Source organism: Neltuma alba, unplaced genomic scaffold, assembly GCF_004799145.2.
Source record: "Neltuma alba isolate B1F8T4 unplaced genomic scaffold, ASM479914v2 tig00012163_pilon, whole genome shotgun sequence".
Lineage (NCBI taxonomy): Eukaryota > Viridiplantae > Streptophyta > Magnoliopsida > Fabales > Fabaceae > Neltuma > Neltuma alba.
This window is the reverse complement of record NW_021636710.1, coordinates 253422-271361: the sequence shown is the minus strand read 5'-3', so window position 1 is coordinate 271361 and position 17940 is coordinate 253422. Positions and strand designations below refer to the sequence as shown.

Below are 17940 nucleotides of genomic sequence, written 5' to 3'. Positions count from 1 at the left end.
CGACCCACGTTAGCTTACGTATCTGCCCCCAAAATGTCAACCTGGGGTCCTCTTTAGGTTATCACGTGCCTCGAACGTTCTGCAGCGATCACCACAACTTGCTCCAATCTCACCCAAGCGCGCTATATATACACAAACACAGCGCATATTTCTTCCCCACAAAACTCAGAGAGTAGTATGGTTTTATGAGAAGGGCAATGGCGGACACCAAGTTCAGAGGTTCCTTGGAGGAGGAGGAGGAGGAGGAGAGGAGGAGGAGAAGTGGGACTAACAAAGGAAGAGTAATGCCACCTGTGAGAGGGCGTATCAAGCGTCGCATCTTCTCTGCTGTCCTCCGTAAAGTGACTGTTACTCTCCACAAAACCTTTATCTGCTTCACTTGATGGCTTAATTATTAGCCAAGCTTGGTTCTAAGTTCGTTGCTGTTTCAAGCTTCCTTTGTGTTCAATTCTTGTGTTTATATAGTCGGTGGTTGTGCTGTACATGCCAATATATAGAAAGATAGATACTATTATGCCAGTGATTATAAAATATATGTGTGTGTGTGTGTGAATCTTATATATAGTATGCTTTCATACATTCCCTCGTTTTCTTATATTTTTGTGCGCTTTCAGCATTTTATTTATCTATGGTTAGGAGATTGGCAATCAAAATGTGTTATCATCATTGTGAGGGGAAAGGGAATGAACTAAGTGCTTTTCAGAAGTATTACGACAAGTATCGTACTGCGTCGAGAATGAGGCCGGTAAACTTCATAGAAGTTTCTGAATGTGCGTGTGTATATGCGACAAATACAAGTACTTACGTGGTTGATTTGTTTAATTAATATTTTTAAACGGGTTTGAGCAAAATAAAAAGAAATTAAAGAAACGCGTTTGTATATCATAAATCCCTCGAGAGCAACATACACGGAGACGGAGGCGCTGATGGAACAGATCATTGTCATTAATTCAATACGAAATTCCCTCACTGTCTCCGCACCTAAATTTGTTCGGGCTTGTAGTTTCAACCCCCGTTGACGTCTTAAGTCCATCGTTCTTCACATTGTGAAAATAAACCTTTTGACGTTTAGGCTTTTAGCTTACAACTTTAATTAATTAATTGATGGGCTGGCTTGGTTTTGTATGTAGTTCACACACAGACACAGAGTCAGCTATTCTGCGCAATGTACATGTCTATGAGACGGTTGGTGAGGCAAGAACAAAAGAAAAGTGGGGTTTTGATAAGGTGAGAAATGAGAAATGCGTACTCCTTAACGGGGGAGCGGATAACATCATGAAGCATGATCGGAGACCTCGACACATGAAGTCAAAGATATGAAGGGGCTATTGCAAAAGGAATCGTGCGCTCTGACAAGGCAAACTGTTTGATAATATGCGTCAAAGGAACAGTTTCAGTCGAGAGGCGTCCCTGGTCCCTTATCCTCGATGAGGCTGGCAAGACCTTCAGGCCAATCCCGGAGCTTTGAATCAACTAATCGCATCAGGTTTTGCCTGAAGTGATGGCCGAGGAAGGAAGCACTGAATTTCATCGTTAAGATGCAAAATCAGATTGAGATTTTTACAGTTAATGGGTATTCGCTGTTGGGCTCTATTGCTAGGTATGATGAGATTTGATTCTCGCGAGACGTCGAGGGGGAAATTCATATTCTCAGGAACTAATTGGGGGACGAAAGTGACCCCGAACTAATCTCACAATAGGAAATGCTGCAGTTTAGAGTTTATTTTGCTTAGTGGTTATGGGTCACTAGTCCATCTGCCGCGTCATATAGCCATTCAAAGGAAGGGAAAGTCCAATAAATAGAAACCAGAATTTGGTGGCGGTTTAATTGAAATCAGGCTCATTGAACAAACCGGAGGAAAGCTCAAGTTATAAAGCCCTGTTTTTTCTATTTGAGGATACTTGCGAGCTGGGGGCTGGGCAACAAGCTATTAATCTATATGGAGCCCGGTCTAAATATTTGAAATTACCGTAAAAAATAATCTATACAGAAATTAACATCATATTAGTGCGATCTGTTGGTACTGGCTGAGCCTGCTGTCAATATTAATCATCAATTTAATATACTACACGTGGAGTACACTCTAGTGTTGTGTTTTTGTGTTTGTGTGTGTGTGTGTGTGTGTGTGTGTGTGTGTGTGTGAGTGATTGATATATCTTGTTTGGTCGCTGTCCGAATTCTGATGTCTGAAATTTGAATAGAATCTAGGACGTGTGAATTCTCTTGAGTCGCCATCTTCAGATGATGAAGCTCTTAATGTCCCTTCTTGAGCATCTATATCTAAGAATTACATAAGAAATAAACCTGTAGAACACGATAAAGCATACCATGACCCCCACGTTCTTCCATCTACTATCTTCCTCACCATATCCTTCTTCTTTAAGCACACTCGTTCCAGTCACCATACATGATCCAAACATGTACCCCAAGCACTTTTTTGAGTTGGAGAACTCATTGATCAGAAATCCTTCGAAGGGATACTTAAACAGAGATATATAGTGCATGAAAATCCAGCAACTTGGGATCTCGTTCTTCGATATGAAGTAACCTGAGAACAAAAAGAATGATCCTATGACGCCACTGATGACTGAGTTCCCAACAATAAAATTAGGCACCAGAGTACTGAAACATACCACAACTGAATTCGCCGTGTAAAGAATTAACCAAATTACCAACAAGAAGTACAAAAATGCTGTGAAATTCCTGTTCAGCCCCACAAGCCAGTATAAGGGTACAGTGAATAGAATGGCTAGGATGAGCAGAAATGGCAAGTAAACAACACCATTGGCAATAGCATAAGATGATACTCTGTAGCTACCACATGAGGTTTCCCTCATTAGAATCTCCCTTTCTTGCAGAAAAATTGGTAGAGCCTCTATTGTGCTTGTTAACAAAAATGTTAGTATGAAAGCAAAAAGACCAACCGTTTCTACAGCTCCCACTAGATCATCCTTAAGATTACAAAAGATGGATCCCAGTATGAGCCCGGACATGAGCATCTGAATCGTCCTAAATGCAAAGAGCTCCTTTGTACGAAAGATATTCTTGGAGAACCTGTGAGTGAGAATGATAGTTTCTCTCATTCTAGCATTGGCATAATCACAAGTGAATTCAGTTCCCGTATTGATGATTTGCTTATCAATAACACTGGATTGTTGAAAAAGCTGTTGCAGGGTAAACCTACCACTTTTATTGTCATCTTCATCTTGAGATTTCTTTTGTTGCTCGGTTACTGGCAAATGCAGGGGCGTTTCATGCTGAACTAGTTTGCATTTTTGGTGTTGTCGAATCGTTTCTATGGATTCAATGGCAAATTCAACTACATTAACGTGAAGAGGAGGATCTAGACCCATTAATCTCATATTCACACTCAGCAACTCCGCATTGCCGTGGTGTAGGACAGAGCCACCGGCTAACAATAATATAGAATTAAACAAGTTCACTATTCTGAACCCAGGCTGATGGATACTAAGGATGATAGTTCGTCCCCATGAGTCAGCCATCACCTTAAGCATATCAATGATTTGCAGTGCAGAAGTACTATCAAGCCCAGAAGTGGGTTCATCCAGAATCAGAACCTTCGGATCGTGTACGACTTCAACCCCTATAGAAACCCGCCGCCTCTCGCCACCAGATATCCCACGGTCCTTTCATCTCCAATCCGAGTCCCAGAAACATGGCCAAGTCCTAGTTCATGAATCAGAGACTTGACCTGGGAGAAGAGTTGTTCTTGAGAAAGCTTTAGCCTCAACTTGGCACTGAACATCAAAGTTTCTTCAACCGTAAGTAAGGGGAACAGAGTATCCTTTTGGGTAACATAACCTGAAATCTTCCTGAACTGAGCTTTATCTGCAGGCTTCTGGTTCACTAAGACAGACCCACTTTGTGGAGTTACTTTACCAGCAAGAACCTCAAGCAGGGATGATTTTCCAGCTCCACTTGGCCCAACTATGGCCAGCATTTCCCGCGGCTTGGCTTGCAAGTTCACATCCTTGAGTACATGCCTCACTCCACCGCAAGTTTGTGCTTCTTTTTTTGCTTCCTCTTCTGGTTTCTGAGTTTGAACATCTTCTTCCTCATTCAGTTGTGGAGTGTTCCTAAAAAGTTTCGTTAAGTAATGCTGGTTTTTCTGTGTGCTGATCTTGTAGTGAATGCCTATTGCTTCAACCTCACAACCTTCTTTCGTCATTGAATAGGAGGTTTGCATCTTCTGTCCCTGTCTCTCTCTCTCTCTCACCTACATGGTTTGCATTTTGAAATTCATTCGTCTCTCTTCCTTTCTGCTTCTCTTGTCTAGTCCACGGTCTTTGCTTCAACCACAAAACTGTGAAACAATGGCTGGTCCGAAGAGATTCGTGAACAAAAGTGCAAAGCCACTGAGGCCCTCGGACTTGCAAACTTGGTTCACGGGCACACGGTCTAGATATTTCTCTTCCATCGTGATATAATTTGACATGATAGTAGAATAGCTCACGTGAATATTCTTAACTATTCAGCATGACGAGGGAACCATACTGTAAATGGTTTTGGAGTATGCACCCTCGCAAGTACGACGTATGCTTTTAACACGTGATTACGGATGAGATGAGAAAAATCTGAAGGGCTAGTGACTTAAATATTGAAAAACACGAGGTCCATTCTGGTATAGCATTTAGCAGATCGTAGGATGCTATGAATGGGAAACAAACGAGAACCAGTTCCCTTGGCTAGGATTTCTTAATTCTAATTGTAATTGCTCTAAAACCAATATTAGCCTTCCTAAATCTGTGTAGTTTAGCAATTGCATCATTTTTTATGTTTATATATATAATCATTATTTAATCAATAGTTGCATCTTCGAAGACATTAAAATGAGAAATGGGCAATGGCTCTATTTTAACCTGGCGAATTATGATCAGAAAACATTCTCCAAAGGAAAGCTATGACTAAACCACCTACAAGAAGCTGGGGGGAAATCTCCGAGGCAAAATGCTGCAATTAACCAGCCATTTAATGTCTCTGCAGATTGACCTGCTCATTGATTTTAACTTCTGGAGAGAGTAAGGATATTATTCACTGTAATTATATCCGCCTTCCCAGACACAAAAATTTCTGTAACTATAATGTCTTCGTTAGGGCTTATATAGTTGCTTCTGCAGATATCATTATCAGCAAATTGAATCTCCTACCTTCATATATTTATGAAGAGATACTATATGTAAAAAAATAACCATGTATGAGACTCATGCTTTAGTTTTAGGTTCACAGCCTCTTTTATCTCTATATTTCTCCAAATATTGTTTATATATAAATATAGTCCATATTGCATTGCCAATTAATGATTAATAATTGACAAGAAGCTATAAAGACTTGACAAAACTGATCGATTCTAGCCAAGAAAAAAGAATTTGGGATTATTAGAAAATCATCATTTGACTCTAGTTTGGAAATGTTAGGAGTAGGTTAGACAGAGGGTAAAGCATATTTAACACAAATTTTGATTAGCATGTATGAAGGAAGTTGAATAGAAAGGGCTATATTCAATATAAAGTAATATCAGTATTTTGCATTGAAATTAACCTTTAGGGGGATCAAAATCCATATAAATTTACGAGGTTAGAAGCAGGCAGGAGTACTATTTTTTGTCATTGTCACAAGGTGTTTGCTTTTATATATAAAAGCAACTCCTCTGGGCTCCAACATATGATTCGGTGTGGCAGAGCAAGAACCCGTGACCTCTGTTCTAATTATGAAGTTCATCAGTCACACACATCTTTCCCAGTTGCCACTTGGCCCACCCACTAACACGTCATCATCACTTACAAATTTTCTATGACCATTAATATGAAAGAATATTTAGGAGCCCCAAAAATCTCTTAGCCTTGCCCGTGAATCTCTTTTTCTCTCTCCCCACCACACATACAGAGTCACACGCTAAAAAAAAGTAGGTTTATCAACATCACAGTCCCATTTAGTTATTAGTGAACTAAAAAAAAACTAGAATTGGAGGAAATTTGGATTGATTGATCAGTCAATGGAAAGTGTCCTGTTTATAACTCGGTGGTATCAAATCGCTGTCTCTTTTTGGTTATAAATAAGTGGTTTTGATCAGCTTAAATGTAATGAATGGCTCGGACCTACAAGGGCTTAAACCATATCATCACTTATCTGTCTACTTGATTCTTCTGTATTTATCTCTGACTATGATGTGACCCTGCATATTTTACACACACACACCTGGGAGACGCCTTCTTCCATGCAGGACATAATTGCAGAGAAATATTATACATTAATGCATTTTTGTTTGTTACGGGAGCTTTTTGTGCAAGAGAACTTCAAAACTAAAACATGAATTAGGGAATTGAGAGCATTCGCTGGCACTGTTTCAGCAACTTCTCCCTCATCGTGACTCCCTACTTTTTTTCTCAGGTAAAGAGAATTGTGTGTCTGTGTCATAAGTCATAACGTGTCTGGGGACAAATGAAGTGACAAGCTCTCACTTTCTCTGTTGAAGGATGCTCCGTGGAGCCCGTGACCATGCATGCCTTGCACTGCAACACGTTTCTCATCCCTACTAAGCAATGCCCACTTCACAGAAAATGAAAGGAATTCATTTATCCTTCCTTCCCCGGCTTATTCTCTTTTTCAAAACCCAGAGGAAAAAAAAAAAAGAACAGAAAATGATTATAGTTGCTAGTGTCTAGTGTGTAGGATCCAAGTATTTAGATCCAAATCCCTTTGTCACAGATTCAATCCCCCACTAAGCGGACCTGCAGACCTACTTATTAGTGAGGAGGGTAATTGCCTACCTCATTTTTGCACATATTATTACACACACGCACGCATATTTGATATTGATACTTTACTGTCTTTAATTAATATTTTATTTTGACTTGACTAAACCCAAACTCTAATATTTAAGAGTTTAAGTATTAACCCGACTTAACCAGCTTCCTAGGATCAGCACTCTCCCACCCATCCTCACTTTGATTGGCACTTTTCCATTAGCAGTGTGGCTGAAGCAAGATAGCTTATTGTATGAGTCTGATTTTACGTGGCACTTAAATTCTGACCCCCACGTTTGACACTGTTTCCTTCCAAGGATGAGAAGGCCCTTCTTTTTCCAATCATGGCTCTGCGATAACGAGTGCTTCCTACTGCTACTATAAGGACTTTACTCAGAAAGCTTCTAGCAGCTGCATATAACTAGACACTTTCTATCTATCCTGTAGGTTACATATGATGAATTGCACACTTAAATTCTTTTGTATATAATTGCAGACCTTCCCAGAGACATTAATTCCTTGCAGCAAGTAAACTATGGGATTCCAATCACTCTTATTATGAATCCTTTACATGCATTTCTAACAACAAAGAGTTTTAAGCTCCCAGTCATATAAACCGCTCATGCTGATGTAAATCTACTTACACTGGCCAGGAGAATTTCATGCTGTTTCAAATCTTTTGCGGGCTGTTCCGTATTGGACGCAACAAACATGTAAATTTGTTCTTGTCGTCATTGCGAAGCCACTGTCTTTCCTGTAAATTGTTGCCAATCTATAGTTGCACTGGGAATTTCATGATGCTTCAATGGTCAGGGATGATGGCTACGTGTTAAAATCCACTACCAATTCACAATCACGACAAGAACATGCTTGCATGGTTGCGTCCAATATTAAAGAACTGGTGAAGAAGAATGATGGTGGGGCCCACGTGCCTCTCCCTTTCACACTCAGTGGCAGACACACTGCAAAGCTTGGCACCTGAAATTTTGTACGAAGAACCATCACTGAAGGCTAAGCAAGATTGCGCCATAAGAAAAATTAAATGCATATATTTTTCAAGATGTTTGAACCTGAAAGTCAAATCCAATGTCTTGCTTGCATGTAAACGTTGCTTGCATTATCATCATATCCATTTCGTGTATGGACACGTGGGTACGGTCCCACTTAGCACGTAGAAGCTATTGCAAAGGATTGCTCCTTGAAGACGAAATCTGGAAGTGCGTATTAGTGCTTTTGCACCAACATTTATCTTCCTTTACCCAGAAAGCTGCCATGAACTTGTGCTATCGTAAATGCTGCGTAAGATAACAAGTCATGACTCATAAGCAACACTCCTCTCACAAGAATATATATGGCTACCAAAAATTAGATAGAAGGGTTTTCCAGAGCCATTATTATACCATATGAGAAGTAAAAAGCATGTACTGTTACAATTATGTTTAACCTAAGCGGTGCGGAGTATAACTATATCTATAATCCACAATTTATACTGACGAGAAGTCAATCTATGGTTAAAAGACAGAAGCAGCCTGACAAAGATATCAATTTTTAAATTAAAAAGGTCAAAGGAAGGATCCATATAAAGAAAAGGCCAAAAGAAGGTAAGGGTATCCTAAAGCTAATACAGGTATACGGCCTCACTGTTTATTTTGTTTAGTGTCTAAACATTAAAGAAAGCTTACGTCAAAACAAATGAGAAGAATTAATTTTATGTTGTACCGGTATAGGAGGTCGGATCGGAAGTAATATGAAATAAACATGTAAGAGAAGCTAAATTGCATTTTTTTTAAAAAAAAAAAAAGCTGATTCAAATAACTTCCAGAAGAAAGAAGCAAAATGCCAAAAAAAAAGAAAAAAATGAATATTTCATTACCATCAAGAAAAGTTTTTTTTTGGCCAAAAATTACCATCAAGAATAGTTAAAAATTAGATTTTGTCATCAATATCCCAAAATGAAAGGCAGATGAAATGATGATAGAGCTATTTGGCTAGGGTTACGATTTGGCAGGTTAGGTTAGTGAGAACCAGTACACATAGAAAGTAAGTTTGAATCTATCTTGTTGAAGACCAGAAGGGTCCAATTAAACAATAACAACAACGACAACAGTTCATGTCCAAACTTGACAAGGTGGTTTAGGTGAAAGTTTTCCCCCCTGCACTTAAGTTTTTGAATTTTATATTATTTTTCTGCGTCTGTCCCAGGCAAGAGGGGTAGCAGGAACAAAGGATAAGCTTCAAAGCGCCACCTAAAGCCAAAAAGCAAGCACCGTTGAAACACTTGTCCAAGGATCAACTTTGCGCCGGCTAAAGGTGACCTCCCAACTACTTCATTATGCCAGAGTGCGTAAGTTTGCTTTTAGCGAAGCGTAATGATTTATTGAGCCATCAAGTCATCGGCTATTATTGGTTAGCTGCTTACGTAATGCAGCAAATTCCCACTTGGGCTACTTCATTTGTGTTTTCATTCATTTGTCCGATTAAGTGATAGAATCATTTTACTAAAGAAACAGTTTGAATCATAATTGAGAGAAGTGTTTATATTTAACGCGCAACAAAAATTGTCCCATGGGAGGATACCAGCAAAATACATACATACATACATATATATATTAGTAAGACCTAAACATGAATGAGCAGCTGGCAAACTGTTGGACAGTTGTAAGAAGGATAAATTCCGACTGTCAATTTGGTGTCTCATGGTTGAACAATGAAACCTGAATTAGAAGAATTCAGACAAAGAAGACACAAGGATAGTCACCTCAATTGCATTGATTCCCTTTTGCTAAGAGCCAGGACGATATGTCTCTGCTTTACCTAGCCTCCTTTTACCCTTTGATTCGTCCAACGCTGCAGCAATAATGAGAAATTCAAAATGGGTTGCCTTTAAATTTAATCTTTAGAGTGCCAACTATGTATCCACAGTTCGTGAGTTCTACACTTTCAGCTGATAAAGGACGGCTGAGGTGATTCATGTTCATGAACATATGGCAAATGTGAACGGGAACACTTGTGACCCATTTTATCCAAAAGAAACTTTTTAGGGTCAGAGACCCATCATTAATTAGATTTTTCCACACAATCGTACCATCATATTGACCAAACCTGAGATATCACCGATGATGATACTTTATCTTATTGGTTCATGCAAAGAGTAAAAAGGCTCAAGAGATGCTCAAACAGTGACGAAAATTCTCTTTAAATCATCAAATTACCTGTGCGATACAGTAAATAAGATGCATTTTTATTGGTGGGGATGAGATGATAATGATAATACTAGCTTAAGGGGAAACTTGATCATTGCTTTGAACTATTTTATAAGCATTAACCTTTCCAATTTTCATGCAGCACACCGGTGGAACCCATACAGTTAAAGGTCAAAGAAGGCTAATTCCTGTATTGCCTCGTGAATTATGCTAATCCCAAGTTGAAAAATGAAATAGAAAAGAAAGAATGAAAAATGTACCATATAGATTAACTCGGCTTTATGCAATAAATTAATATAACTTAAATGATCAAATTACAGCTAACTTGTTTTAGTAGCATCCCTAGCCAGCTTCGTCCTTCTTGGCCCTACTTTCTTATGATGGTATTCCACGTACCGCCGTCTTTTTCTAACCAACTCAATTCTTATTTTGAATCATAATCAACCAAAACCTCCTCTCTCTCCCCCCTCTCTATCGGTATATATAGTACCTAAACTTGACACAAATGCTAAAGTCCACTAAACATACCTAAAATATAGGAGATATAATGGCAGATGGAAGCGTCAACCTTCCCCCTGGGTTTCACTTCTCTCCAACGGATGAAGAACTTGTCCTTCACTTTCTTTACAGCAAAATTTCTCTTTTACCATGCCATCCTAACATCATCCCTGATCTTGACATTTCTGTGTCTGATCCTTGGGAATTAAAAGGTATGCTTCTACCTTTTGTCAACTAGTTCTGTATTTCACATTCACAATTATACGTCACAAAAGAGGCCAAATAATTAACCATCGATATATGCATGGGTGAAACTCTAAATCTACAAACAGGTAAGGCGTTGTCAAGTGGAAATCAATACTATTTCTTCACCAAGGTGAACGAGAATAGAACCACACGAAGTGGGTATTGGAAAGAAATAGGACTCACCGAGTCTATTGTCTCGGCCGCCGACAAGAAAGTGGGAATCAAGAAGTACCTCGTATTCAACATAGGAGAAGCCCCAGAGGGTGCTGAAACCAGCTGGATAATGCAGGAGTATCAGTTTTGCTCATCAGGGTGTAACACTACATCACATAGAAGTACCAGACGAAGAAGAAAACCGGTAAGTGATTCACTTTTTCCAATTAGACCACCTAGTTAGTAGTGATTCCACATACAGCAAATTAGTAGACCTCCAATTGATCTCTTCTAAACCAACGAGACAGGAACAGAGCCAGAGCAAATGGGCTTTATGCCGCGTTTATGAAAGAAACAGAGATTCTCAACAAGAAGTGAACTGCTATGATGATGACGACGACGACAGCAGAACAGAGTTGTCATGGCTGGACGAAGTTTTTTGGTCGTTGGATGATGATCTTGAAGAAATTAACCTGACTTATTATTAGAATGACGATATATTTATATGATAGAAAAGAACTCCTTGCATAATCAAAGTTCTGAGTTATATGTATCTGAGTGGCAATCTAGCCAAGCCATCATTGCTACCTGCAGAACCTCTTAGAGACTGTATCTGTCTGAGTAATGGCTTTGTTGTCGCCTTTCCAACTTCCTGGTAAACCTGAGAATATTAGCTTTGCCAAAATGCAGCTCATATAATTTATCTTCTATGTATAATAAAACGACTTTACTACTATCTACCTGTAGCACCTTATTAGTTACATAACCCGTTGTTTTATTATTTTTTCACGCCGGATATTACGTAATCAAAATTTAAACCAAGCAATCTTACTATTTGGCTCGACCAACTTTGAGAGCAAAAGAATATGCTCCAGTAGAACTCTCTTCTCTTGGTTGGTAATTGGATCTGGATGAAGGTCTGCATATGGATATTCACTTTTTCACTTCATGCAACAAAAAGATAAAAGTTGACCAAATGACTATATCTTATATAAGGAGGTCGAGAATATAGATGGTTTTACATATGCAAGATCCTTTAGCAAATTTTTGCTTAGAGTAAAAATCGAAACAAATTGACAGAGAATAATTTGCAAGCCTCAAAAACCACCTCATCTGGTACTTACACATCCAGCCAATCACCATCATCAATCAGGGAGAAAAAAGCATGCAAGAGGGGGCCTGCTGTCTAATATACATGCCTCACACCAGTGGGCCTGCACGACTCCTGATTTTCTTTAGGTTTTTTCGGCCGGTTGATTCCTAATTTGCTGTTCATTTAAAAAAAAAATTCTGGATATGGATTGTAATATGGTCCTTGTCCTTGATATAATTAAAAATTGAAGAAGAGGATAAATTGAGACGGTAGGTTGATGATGCTTACAGCATAAACTTGACCGCATAGCATTCATATATTATTATTTTATTTCACAAACAAACATTGCTTGATTTTGGAATTATGTTTTCCAGATCTTCACCCTAAGCTATAAAACATATATTTTTCCAAGCCATTGATCATAAAGGGCAATCAAGGAATTTCACCATACACAGCGATCACCTTTTTTTCCCAAGATTTCCAATTTTTAATTGGTAATATATGTGGCAAAAGGCATGAATCTGAAAGTAGATGCTTGTACCAGTAATCTTCCCCCCCAGAGACGGCTCTTCCACATCATCTCCATCTTAGGCATCTCTAGTAATTGGTGACCGGCCGGGTTATGGCTTCTTTGTACATGAGGAAATCGACAACCATCCTCCGCCATGTCAAATCAAAGATGGCCTTCATGGCTTCTCTTCAACGAGGCTCTTGGAGTTCTTCGACCCCTCACTTTTACCGGAAAGCCCAATGTCAGCCAAATCATGTTCGAGCTAAACGATTGACTGCTAAAAGGTGCATTCAGCATATTGCAGGTTTGCTGTCATGACTCTTGGGAAAGATTTTTCTCTTCTGCCAGTCTTAGAAAACAATTTTGCGTCTCTGGTTCGCCGCACCAAGATGGCAAAATCGTTATCCAAAAAAACAGTTGTTTACCAGAAGAGAAGTTTTTTTTTTTTTTTAAAGATTTTTTTCCCCCATAAATACAATTATACAGAACAAAAGCTTTTGTTATTATTCAACTTTTTGCGCCTGATGAAATCACGAAAGAAACGAGTTTTCTATGGGCCTGGCCCGAAAGAAACTTGCTAGATATTAACCAAATATAAAAAATATCAAGCCCATGGATTCGGGCCTGAGACCATTTATGCCGCTACTATTTCTTTTTCTTTCTTTTTTTTTCACCTTGAGAAATAATGAAATATCCAAAATTTGTTATTTTCTGAATTCTCTCTCCCTCTCTCGATCTTGTTGGTCCCGCACAGTATCTTTGCCTTCGTAAGCGTCGTCGCAGTTCTACTCTTTTATTTTCAGATGGCTATAGTGTGAAGTAAAATGAGGATTCTTGAAAGCAAGTTAGTGAACCTGACAAAGCTTTAGGGGGTGTTACAAAGCTTTGAAGGGGTTTGGGTAGCATGAGAAATGCTTTTTAAAAATATTTTTCAGCGAATGGAGATACTTCTACATACACACACCGTAAAAGTACTTTTAGAGTTAAACACCCTTTAGTCCAGTAAACTTGCGAGATACAATGCGCCGGTATCCCTTTCCTGACTTTGAATTTTCTTACTTTTAGGACCTTTTATCATTAGCATCCCTCTCTGAAATTTCTATCTGAGCATTGAATATCTTTAATATGACTTTATGTTGAGAAGCACCGTAATAAAAATGCTGACTTTGTTAGCAAAAGCACTCTGTCCTGTTAACAGAATAGCTCAATTGAAGTCCAATATGCCATGGTCAACAGTGAAGCTCAATAGTGTTAGGTCCAAGTCTTCTGAAGATACTAGAACATATCAGGACGAGTATGGCTAAGACATATCGGTACTATAGACACGAGTGTTGTTTCCTCATTATACGTGCCACAGTGGACTTGTGCATTGTGTGTATATGCACGGACAGACTGTTTGAATCACAGGCCCGCAAAAAAGTGCACACTGCAATTGCATTTCATTCCTTTTCTTTGTCTTTTCTGATTTGTCCCGAGACCATGTTTGACTCGAATGTTCTGAGGCGATTTCTTCATTTGTGATAGTAATGGAGTTCCTTAAATTAAAGTTTTAGAAATTCCATTATTCCGAACTTGCCTACGAGGTCTTTTTTTCACTGGTGGGCCGTGTTAGGAACATTGTTGGAGCACCCATCATCTATTATTACTAGTTGATCTGGTTTGCTTGATTCGAATGAAACAAGCTGCGTGATGAAGTAGCGATCCAGCCCTTAATTTAAAAGCTAAAAGTGATAAAATTAAATTTGTTGAGGGTGATTGAGGCATTTTAAGGTCTATGCTGAATCCGTTTGGATGCTCACTGTGACTTCAGGTTCTCATTTGCCTTGCGTGCAAAATCAGCATGCCATGCATTTTTAATTAGCTTGGGCCACTAAAGCTGGTTCGGTCTTTCGGATTGTTTTCATTCTAACTGGATATGGCAGGTTTTGGATTTTCCCGGGGGAACAGTGAAATTCACACCTGCAATGAGGTTTATATCTGAATCTCCTGAGGAGAGAGTGCGCTGCTACCGGGTACTTGATGACAATGGGCAGCCTCTTCTGGGCTGTAGCTTTGAGCAGGTCTTCACATTCCCAATACATCGTAGTATTGATATTTTCCTTGCAATTGCTGTAAGTGAATTAGCGGATAATATTATGAAAAGAAACTGATGGAGATGTCGGTAATATTAGGTTAGCATGGAAATTGCTGTCAAAATGTATCACAATATGGTTACACTTCAAACTATGGACACACTCTTTTATGAAGCACAAAGACAAGGTAGAATTTCTTTTTATGCAACGACCATTGGAGAAGAGGCTATCAATATTGCATCAGCTGCTGCTCTCAGCATGGAAGACCTAATCTTCCCTCAGGTTGCAAGCGCATTCGTCATACATATAAAAGGGGACCTTTTTACTGCACTCTATAGTTTTATCTAGAATTTAACCTATAGCTTTTCTGGGGATTTCCTTTATCAATTTACCGCCCTATCTGATTTGTGCAAGGATGGAAATGATACGACAGTAATAATACAGATTTCAATTACATGCAGTATAGGGAACCTGGGGTCCTGCTTTGGCGTGGTTTCACTTTGCAGGAATTCGCGAACCAATGTTTTTCCAATAAATACGATAATGGAAAAGGGCGGCAAATGCCAATCCATTATGGGTCTAACCAACTCAATTACGTAACTGTAGCATCAACAATTGCGTAAGTATCTAAAGCTTCTTCAATGATGCATAGGTGCATAGAACTTTTCTTTTTGTTTTTTTAACCTCACCACTCCTTTATATTGAAAGTTGCAAAATTGCCTAACTTGCACTGACGTTCCAGCTCGCAACTTCCCCATGCTGTGGGAGCCGCATATTCCTTGAAGATGGAAAAAAAGGATGCCTGTGCTGTCACTTATTTTGGTGATGGTGGCTCAAGCGAGGTAATGACTACATAATTTCTGTAATGTATGAGATGCATTTGTTAAAATAAATGTTTAGATGACTAATACACCACATGGAGTAAGAACTTGTATCTGGTTCTATTTTGCATTGATTTCTTCTTAATTAAAAGCTAGACAGAGAGGTACAACAGTGTACCTTTTGTTTCCTTCAGCAACGAATGATCCTTAGTAACTAAAGAGCTTTGACGTTATTCTATATACTCTAACTGATTGCGCTACTAGGGGGATTTCCATGCGGCTTTAAATTTTGCAGCTGTTATGGAGGCTCCCGTTATTTTCATATGCCGGAATAATGGATGGGCTATTAGCACGCCTACTTCAGATCAGTTTCGAAGTAATTTCCTTACTCTTTTTTTATTTTGGTACTCTCTCTTTGGTTAAGTTGGCAGCATTGTCTCATAATGTCTAAATGCAATTGTTCTTTGTTTCCCTTATATGCATAGGTGATGGTGTTGTAGTGAGAGGGCAAGCTTACGGAGTTCGTGGCATCCGTGTCGATGGCAATGATGCCCTTGCAGTTTACAATGCTGTTAAAACTGCTCGTCAAATGGCAGTGAGTGAGCAAAGACCAGTTCTAATTGAGGTAGGGTGATAACTTTTTTGGCAGCAGCAAGTACTATTATGTGAAGATATTTTAACGGCAGACCAACTTCATATTTGTTTTCCTCCACAGGCCCTTACATACAGAGTGGGACACCACTCCACGTCAGATGATTCCACCAAGTATCGCCCTGTCAATGAAATTGAATTGTGGAGGTTGGCACGAGATCCAGTGGCTAGATTTAGAAAGTGGATTGAAAGTAATGGCTGGTGGAATTGTGAGGCTGAATCAGAGCTTAGGAACAGTGTGAGACAGCAGGTAATATTGCTCCCTCAGAAAATTCGGCCAACTCGTTGGTACCTGATGTTTTACTGATTAAAGTTTAACCCAATATGAGGTGTGATGTCCTCATCCTGCTTTGTTTGGTGCTGTTTGTGCTTTTATTTTAAGACTCATGGTTTTATATATTTATAAAAACTTTAACAAACCACACTATTCATAAACCATAAATAGTACAAGTGATTTCTGAGATTTTATGCAATACAGGAGACCCACACTAGTTATAAAAAGGAAATGAATAAATTGAAAGTTGAATATTTTAACTCCATTATCACCTTACCTTTTTTTGGACAGAATTGAGGCACAATAGCGATGAATTAGAGATGAAAAATTGTCTTATTACTGTGTTTTTTTTCCCTCTACAGCTTCTGCAGGCAATTCAGGTGGCAGAGAAGGAAGAGAAACCAGCAGTTGCAGAGCTATTCTCTGATGTTTATGATGTCCCTCCATCCAACCTTCGCGAACAGGAGAAATGGTTGAGAGAGACTATTCAAAAACATCCACAGGATTACCCATCAAATATTTCAGTGTAGTTATGGGCCTAATGTTCATGTCATTACTTATTTCAACGATAAGTTTGCCTTCGAACTTGATTTTTGTTCCGAATCGAATGTGCAACTTGGGAAAGAAATAATACCAGGCCTTAAGCAAGAAGTTTCAACAAATAGGGGATTGTGAGTAAAAAGTTTGCAAAATCAGATATATTGATTGGAGTGAGCAATCCTCAAAAGAAAACGAAACTTCATTTTTGCTTCCTGTTAAGAAAGTGAAACCTGATTCCTCAATGGCATAGCCTGTTCAATATTTCACTAAATATTTACTCAAGTGATGCACGTAGTGGTATGACTTTGGCATCCCCGAACAAGTGGCTTATAATTACAGTTCAAAAACCACCGACACGGTGGACCCTTTCAAGTGTTCCATTCTTCTCTGAAACGAGGCGAAGGAGAGGGATGCAATTGGCAAATTCAATGATGGAAGGAGCTTGCTATTAAAGTATGTGGAGCACAAGAAAATGAATTGGAAACATGTAATGATTGAATTCTTTGAAAACTTAAAAGATGGCGTATATGTGCAAAAGGCTCATAATTTGATCGTTGAATTGTCAACCAAAAAAGCAGACTGACATAAGCTACATGAAACGATCATCTTCTTAAATACTCCATGAAAAAAGAAAAAAAAAACAGATGCACTGCCAATATATGGCGTATGAAATGCACCACTAATATATTCTGGTTTTGCCTTCATCTGCGTCCTTTGTTTTGTTATTCAATTTGTGCACGATTGTTGTCTTTGTCAGAATGTTCAAATGTCTCGTTTGACCATCTAGATTCAAGTTGCTTGGTCTGGAGGACTATGAATAGAGCTTTTGTTTTCTCTTTTTCTACCCCTAACCATTTAACTACTAGACATATTTTTTTAATATAGTCTACTTTTGCCTCTTGAGGTGTAAAACAGAATAAGAAAACAACTACAATAGAAAAGGTTCAGAGGAAAAACCTGTAACATAATTTTTTAATGCAGTGACTTTTGGCTTATATGTATTTAAATATGTATCTGAAATTGTTTTGTAGAAGCTTTACATATTGCGTGCGCATGTGAGCTTCAAAATGAAGAATTAAATGGAGGGTCTGGAGATATGTTTTTTTGACTAAG

General features: G+C 38.8%; 4 protein-coding genes and 1 long non-coding RNA gene across 8 annotated transcripts; 2 read left to right on the top strand and 3 right to left on the bottom strand.

Moving 5' to 3' along the window:
* Positions 1–1966: 1966 nt before the first annotated feature.
* Positions 1967–4426, bottom strand: LOC114723986 (ABC transporter G family member 5-like). The gene is given in 2 exon segments (XM_028910259.1): positions 1967–3647; positions 3650–4426. Coding segments are annotated over 2 exon segments (1968 nt in total). The 5' UTR covers positions 4209–4426; the 3' UTR covers positions 1967–2238.
* A 2801-nt stretch (positions 4427–7227) lies between these two features.
* On the bottom strand, positions 7228–10965 carry LOC114723967 (uncharacterized). Of its 2 annotated transcripts, none has more exons than XR_003738284.1 (4): positions 10896–10965; positions 9524–9612; positions 7836–8060; positions 7228–7743 (listed from the first exon to the last, which is right to left on the bottom strand). It is a non-coding gene; the product is annotated as an uncharacterized LOC114723967 (long non-coding RNA). The 2 variants fall into 2 exon arrangements; XR_003738283.1 differs by lacking the exon at positions 10896–10965 and adding an exon at positions 10497–10576.
* On the top strand, positions 9638–11601 carry LOC114723965 (NAC domain-containing protein 104). 2 transcript variants are annotated; one of them, XM_028910231.1, is made up of 3 exons: positions 9638–10678; positions 10799–11070; positions 11180–11601. In XM_028910231.1, exons 1-3 carry the CDS (start codon positions 10516–10518, stop codon positions 11351–11353), a joined length of 609 nt encoding a protein of 202 aa, XP_028766064.1. In that variant the 5' UTR covers positions 9638–10515; the 3' UTR covers positions 11354–11601. The 2 variants fall into 2 exon arrangements, with proteins under 2 accessions (XP_028766064.1, XP_028766063.1); XM_028910230.1 differs by having other exon boundaries at positions 11174–11601.
* LOC114723966 (uncharacterized) lies at positions 11393–12718 on the bottom strand. Its single transcript, XM_028910232.1, has 3 exons — positions 12500–12718; positions 11698–11784; positions 11393–11517 (listed from the first exon to the last, which is right to left on the bottom strand). Exons 1-3 carry the CDS (start codon positions 12623–12625, stop codon positions 11410–11412), a joined length of 321 nt encoding a protein of 106 aa, XP_028766065.1. The 5' UTR covers positions 12626–12718; the 3' UTR covers positions 11393–11409.
* An 897-nt stretch (positions 12719–13615) lies between these two features.
* On the top strand, positions 13616–17069 carry LOC114723964 (2-oxoisovalerate dehydrogenase subunit alpha 2, mitochondrial). 2 transcript variants are annotated; one of them, XM_028910228.1, is made up of 8 exons: positions 13616–14529; positions 14641–14823; positions 15003–15160; positions 15284–15383; positions 15627–15738; positions 15848–15987; positions 16078–16263; positions 16650–17069. In XM_028910228.1, the coding sequence occupies exons 1-8, from the start codon at positions 14434–14436 to the stop codon at positions 16815–16817; spliced, it is 1143 nt and encodes a 380-aa protein (XP_028766061.1). In that variant the 5' UTR covers positions 13616–14433; the 3' UTR covers positions 16818–17069. The 2 variants fall into 2 exon arrangements, with proteins under 2 accessions (XP_028766061.1, XP_028766062.1); XM_028910229.1 differs by lacking the exon at positions 13616–14529 and having other exon boundaries at positions 14644–14728.
* Positions 17070–17940: the final 871 nt, after the last annotated feature.